The sequence below is a fragment of the Salvia splendens genome, chromosome 8 (genome assembly GCF_004379255.2).
Source record: "Salvia splendens isolate huo1 chromosome 8, SspV2, whole genome shotgun sequence".
Taxonomy (NCBI): Eukaryota; Viridiplantae; Streptophyta; class Magnoliopsida; order Lamiales; family Lamiaceae; genus Salvia; species Salvia splendens.
In genome coordinates this window covers 15,106,532-15,120,378 of record NC_056039.1, presented here as the reverse complement: position 1 = coordinate 15,120,378, position 13,847 = coordinate 15,106,532, and the positions used below count along the sequence as shown (strand labels likewise).

The 13,847-nt window shown below is 36.9% G+C and overlaps 2 protein-coding genes and 1 pseudogene across 2 annotated transcripts; all 3 read right to left on the bottom strand.

The window, feature by feature from the left end:
- Positions 1 to 3,077: 3,077 nt before the first annotated feature.
- On the bottom strand, positions 3,078 to 3,866 carry LOC121745820 (2-haloacrylate reductase-like). Its single transcript, XM_042139768.1, has 2 exons — positions 3,567 to 3,866; positions 3,078 to 3,308 (listed from the first exon to the last, which is right to left on the bottom strand). Exons 1-2 carry the CDS (start codon positions 3,864 to 3,866, stop codon positions 3,078 to 3,080), a joined length of 531 nt encoding a protein of 176 aa, XP_041995702.1.
- A 1,080-nt stretch (positions 3,867 to 4,946) lies between these two features.
- Positions 4,947 to 8,951, bottom strand: LOC121743595 (2-haloacrylate reductase-like). Its single transcript, XM_042136923.1, has 5 exons — positions 8,849 to 8,951; positions 8,102 to 8,243; positions 7,572 to 7,798; positions 5,692 to 5,946; positions 4,947 to 5,419 (listed from the first exon to the last, which is right to left on the bottom strand). The coding sequence occupies exons 1-5, from the start codon at positions 8,888 to 8,890 to the stop codon at positions 5,105 to 5,107; spliced, it is 981 nt and encodes a 326-aa protein (XP_041992857.1). The 5' UTR covers positions 8,891 to 8,951; the 3' UTR covers positions 4,947 to 5,104.
- A 1,448-nt stretch (positions 8,952 to 10,399) lies between these two features.
- LOC121745819 lies at positions 10,400 to 13,847 on the bottom strand (annotated as a pseudogene).

Sequence of the window (13,847 nt, the reverse complement as noted above, 5' to 3'; positions counted from 1 at the left end):
CTACACACGCAACAGACACTAATCATTAACTTGAAAATACAATTAAAAAGTTCACCTAGGGGGTGTTCGGTTGCCAAGATTAAATTTCATGATTAAATATGTATCATGTTTGGTTAATAAGATTGAATCCTACAACTTAATCCTAGATGAATAGTCTCATGATAATTAGTCATAGCCTCCCCCCTCCGACTAAAATAATCCCACAACTTAATCCTAGATGGATAGTCTCATGATATTAGTCATGGCCACCGAACGCCACCCTAGAGTAATAAAATAATACTAACGCTCATACTTTAAATTAACACATACTACTATATACTAGACCAAGTTAATTGTTATCTGTATCCCATATCATATCGAATCTTACTAGACGCTAGCAAAATGCTTACCTATTAGGAGTATCTATTTATGGTAGAATGCATTTATTATTAATAGAGTCTTTGCATGATATACACGCATTATCTGACTTTAAAAAGTAACATAAGTTGGACGAGTCAAATAATACTCTTTTTTTATCTCTAGTCGGGAATAATAGTAGAATTCTCAATAACAAAATGCCAACAAATAAAATAAAATAAAATAAAATAAATCCACCACCTGCTTCAAATTATTAATCCATTTGTCCTATAAAATTAATTAGTTTTGTCATTTTTATCCATCCCTTAAAATTAGACTACTTCTAATAAAAAAAACTTTTGAACAACTAAATACTAGTAATGTGGATCAACAATCTACTAATTTTATTTTCATTACACTTTATCTTTATTTTTTTTATTTTACTAATTACAAATTAAAACCTTTATCATTATAAATTGTGCTAATTTTATGAGACGGATCGACTAATATAGCTAAAAGGAAACCACTCATACACAAAAACACATTCCTATTAATTGCCTGTAAACGTTAAAACCAATCAATAACAACATGTCATGTATATAATAGTATTAAGTGTTAATGGTAAATATATATATACTTTATGCACTTAAATACTTTTCTCTTCTATCTTTTTCATATTTAATTTGTTATAAATATATCATCTAACATAAAATTTTCTTATAGTCAACATTACTATTCATACGCACGCGGTACACGCGCACGCACGCGGTACACACTTCCTAAAACACACATTGAGGAGACTTGCTCAGAATAAAGAAGCAACACAAAAAACAGGATTAGGAAAAAGACATGCTTTTAATTTTGACAAAAAAAGCAAGAAATTAGTTTCGTGTTTTATTAACTAAATGGCTATTTTAAATAAATCTAAATGATTTAGAAATTTAGACAAAAATGGCTATTTTTAATAAATCTAAATGATTCCCCATTAACTAAATGTTTAGATTTATATAAGTGAAATTTTGTGCTTGGATTAATTATTTCCTTTATTAGGATTTTTCGTGTTAAATTACTTAACTGCAACGTGGGGTAAACCGCCAAGGGCTTACGCCATAGCAAGATGTTCCAAAGCCAACTGATGCAAATGTGCTTAATATTTTTACACAATAAGTTTTTTAAAATTATTAAATATATTTTTATCCCTTATACCAACACAACTTGGGGGTACAATTTTTTCTTAATTAAAAAAATTAAGGATGAGACAATTTATCCCACTCATGCGCGTGGTTGGTGAATTGCAGCTCCTTGAGAAAAGTCGCATTGGGCGTGAATCTCGAGGGTGTAGAACTAATTAATGAATTAATGATTTGATCCTGTGTATTTTTCTAGATGCGACACTATTTGATTGGAGTACGCACGATGGCTGGAGGAGCAACATCGCCTAACGATGGAGCTAAGGGATGCGCTCAACAAGTACAGGCGTGAGAAAAGTTGCATTAGGCGTGAATCTCGAGGGTGTGAATTAATTAATGAATTAATGATTTGATTCTGCATATTTTTCTAGATGCAGCACTGTTTGATATAGAGTGCAAGATGGATGGAGGAGCACCACCGCCTGACGGTGGAGCTAAAGGGTGTGGTCAACGAGTACCAACGGGAGATCGAGATGTGTGTCGCCATCGGCAACTGGTTGGCCCACTGCCAACTGGTTGCCATAACTATGTAAATATACTTTACGCACATAAATGCTTTCTCTTTTATCTTTTCTATAGTTAACTTGTTATAAATATATCATCTAACATAAAATTTCCTTATAGTCAACATTACTATTCACACGCACACGCGCGTGCATGCACACACTTCACCTTCACACAGACATACACTAAAATACACACTGCAGCTTTACACACACTTTGAATTACTACTAGTGGGAAAATGATCAATACAAAACTTGATCTTAATACAAAATCCAGACCAAATCCTGACCATGAGATTTGACAATCCAATGGTCAATAATTAAACAAAAACACGGAGGGTCATTGTAAAGTAGTTTTAGGTCATATTATAAACTTTGGGTTTAAGGTCATGTTAAGATCATTTCATGTCATCCTTACTAAAATGACGTAAAAATAAGCTTACAATGACCTAAAAATGACTTTTGTATGCTTGGTTCTGCATTTTTGTATTAAGAATGGTTTTGCATGGATCAAAACCCACTACTAGTGATATAAGTAAAGTAATCAACTTATACTCCCTCTGTCCCACTTAAATGGAGCATTTGCTTTTCGACACGGAATTTTATGTAGTATTGTTTTGTGAGTTAAGTGGAAAGAATAAAAAAAGATTGAGGAAAAAAGTAGAGTGAGTGATGTTTCTAATTTTAGAAATGTGTAATTTAGAATGTGACATCCCACAAAGAAAAATGTGACACTTAGAGTGAGACGGAGGGAGTATTTTTAATTGAGAAGTTTTTCACAACTTTTAGTTGCTACTATTAGATGGTGTAAACATAAACGGTAGTTCTGCAAACAAGCATTAAAAATATTTACCTCTTAGTCTCTAGCTTTAGTATTTCTTACCAATGTGATAGTGATACTATTCCATTTTCCTTTTTTTTTTTGCTAATATTGATTAATAATTGGTTTATTACTAATGTTGAGTTTAATTATAATTATAATATTGTTAGGTAAACATACTAGTACATCATTTAAATTTTGTTAAGTTGTGAGGATCTGAACATGATGTTATCTGGTATTAGAACAATGGAAGCTGATGTTCTCCTCTCTTGGAGATCGGAAAAAGGGGTAACTGTGATTCACACGAACCCGTGGAATGCCTTTCTCAACATTGGTGAACTTCACCTCAGATGCAGCTTCGACCACTTCATCTCGACTAGCATTGTATGGCCGCCTCAACAACACACACTTGGCTGCTACAGCTGATCTCACCATGTATCCCCCAACTTCCAATGACCCCTTACCCAATTATTCCAATTTTCAATCTCAAGCTTGAATATATAGACTACATACTAAGGATATCATCAGTTGATAACTCACAACTAGGTCAACAACCTACGTTATGGATGTCAACACGACCGAAGACATTTGCATGTCAACTACATTTAGTTCACATACAAATCTCTTTGTTTTCACATCTATAGCCTAGGTTGTTGATATAGTTGTCGGTTATCAATTTAAGATAGTTGTCAACATACTAAGTGTAGAAGATGTAACCTGAAAGGTGTCTCTGCCAACCAAATCGTTCACAACTTCAACTCCTCGACCACATGTTACGCGGCTAACAAAATCTTGCTGCGTGTAGAGTATGACATGGTGACAGCCGTTGTCTTTGGCTTGAACTGCCTTGTCCTCGGTCGAGACAGTGCCAATAACCGTGGCGCCAAGGGAGTTCGCCCACTGGCACAGCAGGGAGCCAGTTCCACCAGCTGCAGCGTGCACGAGGACACTGTGGCCTCGTTCAACCTGTCGATGAGTAACAGAGTTTATTAGGACCCTAGTCGGAGAAATGAACATTCAAATTTATGTGTCGGAAACAACAAAATACTACTCCATATAAATTGATTGTTGATTGATTATATGATCATAAAAAAATGTAAGATGGGATTGAACAACTTTTATTCGGAAGCTATAAATAGAGCAAAATTTCCAGTTTCTAAATTTATGATAATATTGAAACTAGTTACTATCTACAGGTGATATTCTTTAAGTACGTGGATTATTACTTGTGTAAATGCAAAATAACACAAATTTGACAACAATTTTGTTATGATCATAAAATATTCAAAATGTATCTATCTATCTTGGGGTATTTTGTTATGCTCCAACAAGAGAAGAGGCTGGAGAAGAATGATTTTTCTGATGCGTGAGTTTTTTGGTTGATGATAAAAGTATGTTTAATTGCATGAGTTAAGTTTGAACTGATCAAGTCACAACGATTTTTTGTATTTTCTCTCTTTTTTTTCTTATTATATTCCTTGCAAAATTTATGATTTGACCAAACTACTCATTAAATAATTAAAAATATACACATATATACTTTTTAAAGAGAGAAAAAAAAGAAGAAAAATATTTCATTCAATAATTAAAATGTATAGAGTCTAAAGACACGAGAGGCTCCATCTTCTTCATTATTATTTATATTTTTAATTATTAAATATAATTACTCAATTCATGAAAAATTAATCATAAAATTGATTAATTAGGAAAAAATATTTGATTGTGATATGCTATGTAAATTAATTATATAATTAATCGTTTATATATTTTGTGATGAAATAATAAGATAAAGAACAGAAAAAAAGAGAAAAATGCTAAAATCCATTATTCTAAAAAATTTCTGTGTCTCGATCCTAAGTTTTGAAGGTTAGTGAATTCAATCCTAAATTCTCAGTGAATTTGATCCTTTTTCTGAATTTCTCTAACTGCATTGACATGTTTACACATGTATTTATAACTGTGTTAAGTTAGCACTCTACGACCAAAAATAGAATGATAATTTGTTTAGAATTGTACTTGGTTTTGGTTTCGAGTACATTGGTGTTATAATTATTATACACAATAAAACATTGGAGCATAATCAAGTGGACCGAAAAAGAAACACAACTCAAGAGCATTCACACATTATTGAAAACATATGAAGAAATCCAGACGAGAAAAACATGTTAAAACAAACATTTTCTAGACTTATGTTTTATTGAAACACAAACATTATTGAGATTTTAGTTTATCCTTCTTCGAGTATGATTCAGCCACTAACACCCATCTGGTATGAGCACAATGGATCCAGATGTTTTTCTGTTCTCAAGATCTGAATGGGCTTGTGCAGCCTGCGACAACGGGTATGTATGATTTACTCTTACGCGTAACACACCCGCTCCAGCATTTGTGAAAACCTCAGAAGCAGAACGCAGCAGTTCATCCCTCGTTGCCGTGTATTGCATCATGGAAGGCCTCGTCAAGAAGATGGATTTTGGAGGAAGGGCCGATAAGTGTATTGGGTCTATAGCACCAGAGGACTGACCAAAGCTCACCATGTACCCTCGAACTTTCAAGCATGCCAACGAGCCCTGATCATAAGAACCCCAATTAAGGACTTACAAGATTAGAAAAAGTAAAGAAACAACTCATCATCAATCAAAATAAATCCCACTGAAAATTATCATAGTTGACATACAAATGTCATTGTGTTTACATTTATAACATAGGTTGTTGGCATAGTTGTCCGTTATCAACTTAAGATAGTTGTCAACATAACAGGACCCCTTGACACCCCTCTGCAAATAGTTAAGAGTAGGAAATAGAGAAAATGCTTGCAAAGTGCAAGCATAATTTTCATTACCTGAAATGTATCCTTTCCAACAGAATCATAGACGGCATCAACTCCATTACCGGATGTAATCTCATTGACGCGACTAACGAAATCTTCCTCGTACAATAAAGCATGATGGCAACCATCGTCCTTAGCTTGAGCTGCCTTCTCTTTAGTAGAGACAGTTCCGATAACTGTGGCACCAAGGGCATTTGCCCATTGGCATAACAGAGACCCTACTCCACCAGCTGCAGCATGAACAAGGACGGTATGCCCTGGTTCAACCTGTATGATATTGTCATAAGATAACCATGCCTGTAGATAATTGTATCCATCGGATAAATTGTTGAAGAAAGAAATGTGGATATTACTCTGCATATGATTAAGAAGGGGACAACTAAAACAATGATCTCCTTAAATCAATTAACTAAGATGAATGGAACTAGGAGTGGGTCAGTACGGTATACCGTACCGAGAACCTCATACCGCATACCGTACCGAAAACTGTGGTATGACGAAATATCATACGATACCTTTCGGCTATATAACACCGATACGCCACCCTGTTGCCGTATCACGTATCGGATACGTATCCGATACCGATACGCGACGGATACACCGTCGATACGTATCCTGGGCGTATCCGCGAGCTGGGCCGTATTGGGCCGGGAAACCTCAGATTCGATACGTATCCTTCGGCGTATCCGCGAGCTGGGCCGTATTGGGCCTTCATCCTCCTCTATCTGCAAAGATCTGAGGTTCTCCTCTTCGAAATCAACGTCCATCTCTGTCGAAGAACTTCGCAACTTTCAATTTACGAACTTCAATCCGATTTGGGAACAAAATTGACAGTTAATCGGATATGAAGAAGAAGAAGAAGAAGAAAGGGGAGGCGCCGCTATTGCCTCAACTAGGGATTGAAGAAAATTGGAAATGGGAGAATGAATTGGGCAAGAAGTAGTCACGATGGAAAAGGAGTATATTTGGGGCTCATTTTTTGGGCCAATTTATTACTCCATTAACTTTGTCTAATTTTGTAACTATAAATAAATATTTTGATCAATATTATTGGTAATATGGATAAGTATAACCAAAAAATCGATGTGGTGTAATCGACCATAAAAGAAATTGACTTTAGCTTTTAATATTTTGTAATTTTATTATTTTTATTTGTATAATAACATTAGAATATCTATTTTGTAATTTATTATGCACTATTATTATTTATTAAAAAAATAGTTAAAACGTATCCGCGTATCGGGTTGTTTGGGAAAGAGCCGTATCCGCGTATCCGTATCCTTCGGATACTGATACGCGTATCCGTATCCGTGCCGCATAGCCTTTCGGTATACCGAAAATTAGGTATGATAAATTTTCGATACCATTATCGTACCATTATTGCGGCATACTGTACCATATTTTGGTATACCGTACTTTTACGGTATACCGTAATGCTGTTATACATTTGTTACATCGAAAAAATCTGTTTTATACCCAAAATATATTAAATAACGATTTATCTATTTAAATAACGTCCAAACCAATAAAACTCCATCATAATCAAATCATTTTCATAACCTTCAAATCAATATAACTTCAAAAATCAAATCTTTTTCTTAAAATATTTCAATATATGCAGTATACCCCATATACGGTAAATGCCAAAAACCGGTATACCGAAAAGTCGGTATACTGCGGTATAAGTAAATTGATGCCGTTACCATACCGAAAATTGCAGTATACCAAAAAACCGGTATTTTCGGTATTTTTTCGGTACGATAAGTGCAGTATTTTGGTATTTTTCCACACTCCTAAATGGAACAAGCATAGCTTAGCATGGGATTAAACATTTAAGGTGCTTTAAATATACTCTTTCCCCTAAACACAATAAAATATGAAAGAAAACCTACTTTGAAACATCGGCGAAGTAGAAACTCAGCAGTCATTCCTTTGAGCAAAATTGATGCTGCTACAACAGGATCTATAGAACGAGGCACGGGGACTACTTTCTCAGCAGGAAGGATTTGCTCTTCTGCATATGCACCCATTGGGTTACCTGCATAAGCAACAACATCTCCAACTACTCTTCCAGTAAGCCCAGGACCTACAGCAATTACCACACCAACGGCCTCCATTCCTATCATCGAGAACAGTTCATATTAGATCGCTTGCAATGAAGTCCCAACGTGTGATAAATACACCACAATGCATGAATTTGACAAAAAGCATGAAAATGAACCATTGTGCCAGATAAACCAATTGAGAACTGATTAAGCAATGACATTCTTCAATAACAAATAGAAGTCTTAACAATTAAAAAAAGGAAACAACATTTTAAAAAACTTATCTTAGATATATGATTGGTTAGAGCATAGGGACTTGATCATAAAGACTTAGAACATTTAGAAATGAAATACAAAGATGAGAAGAGGAAATGAACCTGGTGTGAAAGGCAATGCTGGGGCCTTGTAAACTCCTTTCCGGAAATAAACATCAATGAAGTTGACTCCAATAGCCTTATTTTTAACCTTGATTTCTCCTTCTTTTGGCTCCCCTATTTCCACATCCTCCCATTTCAGAGCCTACAAAATATGCTTCAAATGGTAAGTAATACATTATGGTTTCAATTTATAGGGTCAAACGATTATCTATAAGAGTATGAGGACTATTGTGAAGATTCTATGGATAACTTTAATTTTGTCATGCTTGAAATTAAAGTTAAAGTTATAATAAAGTTAGAGACTTATTATCTAAATACATTGCCATGGTTCCAAATAGGTCAATAGAATCACATTCCTACTGATCAGACGTATAATACTACTTTCACAGATTATATGTGAATGCGTTGACACATGGAAGACTAACTTTCATACTTCAGAATCATCAAGAAAATCAAACACCATGAATCCGAATCCATGTAAACTTCCGCTTTATGTTTATCAATCTTATTCTGACATGTACGATTTATGTGAATCATTAATTTGATTCCATCGGTCTCGCCCTACTCTACTAAAAGCAACGGCAAATGAATTGAGAAGTTGGGATGAAAGTAGAATAGGTCAACCCAAAAATGAACCTAACATTTAATTTCTTCCCCAAAGATCATAATTGACAAGAGCACATTTGCAATCACTGAATAGAAGTAAAATACAATCCACAGCTTAAAATTTGGCAGAGTAGAAAATACCTGAAGGCCTCCGAGTTCATGAACTCTGATAGCTTTGACCATATTTGGTGAATTTGGGTAGTTGAAAGTAAGACCATTGTTTGTTTTTGTCACTGCATTTAATTTAAAACAATTGATGACGTCACGCCTTGCGTCTTATCAACCACCGCAATCTATACCCTCAAAAATTATAACCAATTTAATTTCAATAAGAAAAATTTGATTTGAGGCCATTCATATTCACTCTTAACCCTACCCTACCCATTCTAAATTTAATACTACTCCCTCCGTCCCGCACTACTCGCACGTTTCCTTTTCAGCACGGAGATTAAGGAATGAGTGTATAGCAAAGTCAAATATTACGGCTGTAGGTGAAAATTTTTACTAAAAATGGAAAGAGTGCAAATAACTTGGGCCGCCCAAAAAGGAAATAAGTGCAAGTAGTCCGGGACGGAGGGAGTATAAAATTTGATTGCGTGCGCTTTTTATAAGATATAAGTAGAAAAATAGAAAACTAACAAACATTACTTAGGAAGACTTAAACGCTGGATCTCAAGGTCATATACTTAAACATAATCATCAACTTTATATAGGTAAACATTTAAATAGTTGGAAGCTCATGTATCATGTTGCGGTGACATGTATATTTCTGACAAGGTGAATTAGCACTCAATCGCCGAAAATAGAATGATTGAGTAGATTTATACTACAATCGTGTCGAGATAGTAATGACACAAGAGGTATTGTATCGTGTGTTAAGTGAAATAGGTATATCTTTATATATTGTGAGAAAAAATTTCAAAAAAAAAAGACAACATGACATCTACATTACATCTTTTGTGTACCAAACTTAAATAGAGAGGGTAAAATCTACCTACAAAGAGAGTATTAGTTTTGGTTTCTAGGTAAATCAATATCATAAATATTAAACATAACGTAACATTTGGATACAAAATGGTATGTTCCCTAAGAGCATCTCCAATGGCGGACGTCCGGTCGGACGTGCGCGACGGGGGACCGGGACGTCCGCCATTATGGCAGGGGAGGTCGGATACGGACGTCCCGTGAGGACGTCGGGTGTCCTCGGACGTCCGCCATTGTGGAGCGGGTTGGACGTCCGGGTCGGACGTCCGATTTTTAAATTTTTTTTAATTTTTTTTAAACTCTATATATACGGCTCGTTGAATTTTATTACTATGTAATTTTTTTTTCAAATCATGTATGTTTTTTTTAAATGAAGTTGTTAATTTTTCCCGTTCGTATTCGTGTTGAAATTTTATTTCCATAAACATAAATTGTTTTATTTGTGAATTTGTCATTTTTTTTATTGCGGGAAGTCCTAGTAGGAAGGGCGATGGGAAGGGCGGATTGTGAAAGGGATGTCCTAGTGACGTGGCAGTGGGATGGGAAGTCCTAGTGACGTGGCGGGAGGTGTTTTTGGGATGTCCTAGTGGATGTCCGAGTGGGACATCCGCCCACTGGAGATGCTCTAAATCAAGTTGACCGTAAAGGAACAGAACTCAAGCATTCACACTGCTGAAAACATATAAAGAAATCCACACGGGAAACCCATGTTAAAACACACATTTATTAGACTTTCTTTGTTTTGTTGAAATACAAACATTATTGAGATTTAGTTTATCCTTATTCGAGTGCGATTCAGCCTCGACACCCAGCTACTAACACCGTTATGATATAAGCACAACGGATCCAGATGTTTTTCTGTCCTCAAGATCTGAATGGGCTTGTGCAGCCTGAGATGAGGGGTATGTATGATTTACGTAAGACACCCGCCTCAACATTTGTGAAAACCTCAGAAGCAGAATGCAGCAGTTCATCCCTCGTTGAGCCGATATGGGTAGTGGTTCTGGAGCACCAGAGGATTGACCAAAGCTAACCAAGTACCCACGAACTTTCAAGCACGCCAACGAGCCCTGATCAAAAGAAATCCAATCAGAGACTTATGAGATTAGAGAAATCAGTGCAACTACAGCTCAATGAAGATAACAAAAGAGGGGGGTGATGGCCTGAAAGTGAAGAATTGACCCATCATCAATCAGAATAAATTCAACTACAAATCATGCTAACAGATTGATGAGTTAAGGGCCAAAAAAGAGTAAAGGAAAGATTGATTAATTAATCTGATAATCTGAAACAGTTTAACAAAAGAAATAAAAGATAATCCCTATCAAGATGGAGATGTTGCTAACCACAAATCACTGCCTGCCCCATTATGTATTTCAGGGCAGTTTATATAAGCAATGACACAAATCAAAACTAGAAATTTCACTATAATCAGATCCATGGTTCGTGCTAATTAGAGAGACTAATTTTATCCTAATCAAGTTCATTTTCCTTAAATCATTGTGCTTCCTCCATTGTCTAGACTAGACAAGTCCGGTGCATGTCTATCACAATAAACCATATTGACAGTTTGACACCCCCTCTGCAAATAGTTAAGAGTAGGAAATCAAGAGTATGCTTGCAAAAATAATTTTCATTACCTCAAATGTATCCTTTCCAACAGAATCATAGACCACTTCAACTCCTTTACCAGATGTTATCTCATTGACACGACTAACAAAATCTTCCTCGTACAATAAAGCATGATGGCAGCCATCCTCCTTAGCTTGAGCTGCTTTCTCTTTAGTTGAGACAGTTCCAATAACTGTGGCACCAAGGGCGTTTGCCCATTGCCATAACAGAGACCCTACTCCGCGAGCTGCAGCATGAACAAGGACAGTATGCCCTGGCTCAACCTGTATGATATTGTCATAAGGTAATTATGCCTGTAGATAATTTCATCCAATGGAAAAATTGTTGCAGAAAGCAAAGCTTAGTACGGGATTAAACAGTTAAGGTGCTTTAAATACATTTTCTTTCCCCTAAACTAGAAGTATAGGATAAAACAATTAAGGTGCTTTTAAATTTCACAGCAGGAAGGATTTGCTCTTCTGCATATGCACCCATTGGATTACCAGCACAAGCAACAAGATCTCCAACTACTATTCCAGTTACCCCAGGACTACAGCAGTTACCACACCAACGGCCTCCATTCCTGCCACGGAGAGTAGTTCATATTAGATTGCAATGATGTCCCAGTGTGTAATACGTATTAAATGTACCACAACTAAGGGAGTTGACAAATTACATGAAATGAATCATTGTGTCGAATAAACCAATTGAGAACTGATTAATCAATGGCATTCTTCAATAACAAAGAACATATTACTCTCATTGATCCTTTTCTTGTGATAATAGAAGCAATTCCATGACAAGGAGAAAATGGACCTGGTGTGAAAGGCATTGTTGGAGCCTTGTAAAATCCTTTCCGGAAATAAACATCAATGAAGTTGAGACCAATCGCCTTAGTTTTGACCTTGATCTCTCCTTCTTTTGGCTCCCCTATTTCCACATCCTCCCATTTCAGAACTGTAATAATGGAGTGCTCATTTCAGTTGGAAGAAGAAGGCAGAGTTCGGTAAGCTCGGCTTACCGAGCTGGAACTAGCCTGGAACTAGCCGAGAAGAAGAAGGCAGAAGAAGGAAGCTCGGCTTTGAGCTGGAACTAGCCGAGAAGGAAGAGTTCGGTTGTGAGCCGAGAAGGAAGAGTTCGGTTGTGAGCCGAGAAGGAAGAGTTCGGTCTTGAGCCGAGGAAGGAGTTCGGTCTTGAGCCGAGGAAGGAGTTCGGTCTTGAACCGAGAAGGAAGAAGCAACCTAGCCGAACTAGCCGTTGGAGCAGCAGTTAGTTAGCTGAGATGTAGCGGTTATTCTTCTTGCTTTCTTGATTCTTCTTAAAGTTAGTTAGTAGCAGTTGCTACTTGATTGTAGAGCTTTAAATAGCTCACCGTGTATGTAGTTTAGAGTAGAGTTTAATCAATAAAGAGTTTTCCAGTTTCTCTCCAAGATTATCATCTTCAATACTCAAAGTGTGAGTGTGTGTGTTTCTGCATTGTGTGATCTCATACAACAGTGAGTGTGTGTGTGATCTTCTTGAGTGTGTGAAAGCCTTGTGTGCGTAAATCCCAACAAGTGGCGCCGTCTGTGGGAAGGGATATTGAAGCTGATTTGCAGAGGATCAAACGGTTTCAGAGATGGCAGCAAGGCTTGATGCAGAAAAGTTCACAGGCAAGAATGATTATAGCCTGTGGAAGATGAAGATGAAGGCGGTTTTGATTCAACAAGGCTTGGCCGCAGTTCTTGCAAAACCAGAGGAGAAAGGAAAGGCTCCAGTGCTTGATGATAAAGCTCAGGCAAAGATGGAGGAGATGCAGCTCAAGGCACATTCTGCAGTGATTCTGTGCCTTGGAGATAAGGTCTTGAGGGAAGTTCAAGAAGCCAAGACTGCGGTGGAGATCTTGGACAAGTTAGATGAAGTTTACTTGGCCAAATCCTTGGCTAACCGGCTGTATCTCAAGAAGAGGCTGTATGCCTATAGTTTTTCTGGAGATAGGTCCATCATTGAGCAGCTAGAGGAGTTCAACAAGATCATTGATGACCTGGGATCTGTTGATGTCAAGATTTCAGATGAGGATAAGGCCATTCTCACATTGAATGCCTTGCCTAGCTCGTATGACCAGCTAAGTGATGCAATTATCTATGGAAGAGATAAACCTATCACCTATGCAGAAGTCTATTCAGCCTTGATGGCCAAAGAACTCCAGAAGACAGCCAACAGAGGCTCTGCAAGCTCCAATGTTCAAGCTGCAGAGGCCTTGAATGTGAAGAAGTTCAAGAAGCAGAACTTCAAGAAGAAGTTTGAGGGCTCTAAACCCTCAAGTTCTGATGCTCAGAAGGAAACCAGAGCTTGCTATTGGTGCAAGAAACCTGGACATTTGAAGAAAGATTGTCATGCATGGAAGAGAAAGATAGCCTCTGAGGGACACAACCAATCTGATTGTGTGGAGAGTGCTGATCCCCCGGCTCAACTCATGAATATTAGTGACAGTGGGGTCAGTCATAGGTGGATTATGGACTCAGGGTGCAGCTTCCATATGTGCCCAAATAGGAGCTGGTTTCAT

What these genes read in the sequence shown, in the direction of transcription:
- LOC121745820 (XM_042139768.1), bottom strand. Translation starts at nt 3,866, where the DNA reads ATGTTCATTTCTCCGACTAGGGTCCTAATAAACTCTGTTACTCATCGA. An exon ending in TTGGCAGAGACACCTTTCAG is followed by an intron (nt 3,309 to 3,566) that starts GTTACATCTTCT and finishes TAATTGGGTAAG; the next exon opens with GGGTCATTGGAAGTTGGGGG.
- LOC121743595 (XM_042136923.1), bottom strand. Translation starts at nt 8,890, where the DNA reads ATGGTCAAAGCTATCAGAGTTCATGAACTCGGAGGCCTTCAG. An exon ending in AGCATTGCCTTTCACACCAG is followed by an intron (nt 7,799 to 8,101) that starts GTTCATTTCCTC and finishes TCTCGATGATAG; the next exon opens with GAATGGAGGCCGTTGGTGTG. An exon ending in TTGGAAAGGATACATTTCAG is followed by an intron (nt 5,420 to 5,691) that starts GTAATGAAAATT and finishes TCTTATGATCAG; the next exon opens with GGCTCGTTGGCATGCTTGAA.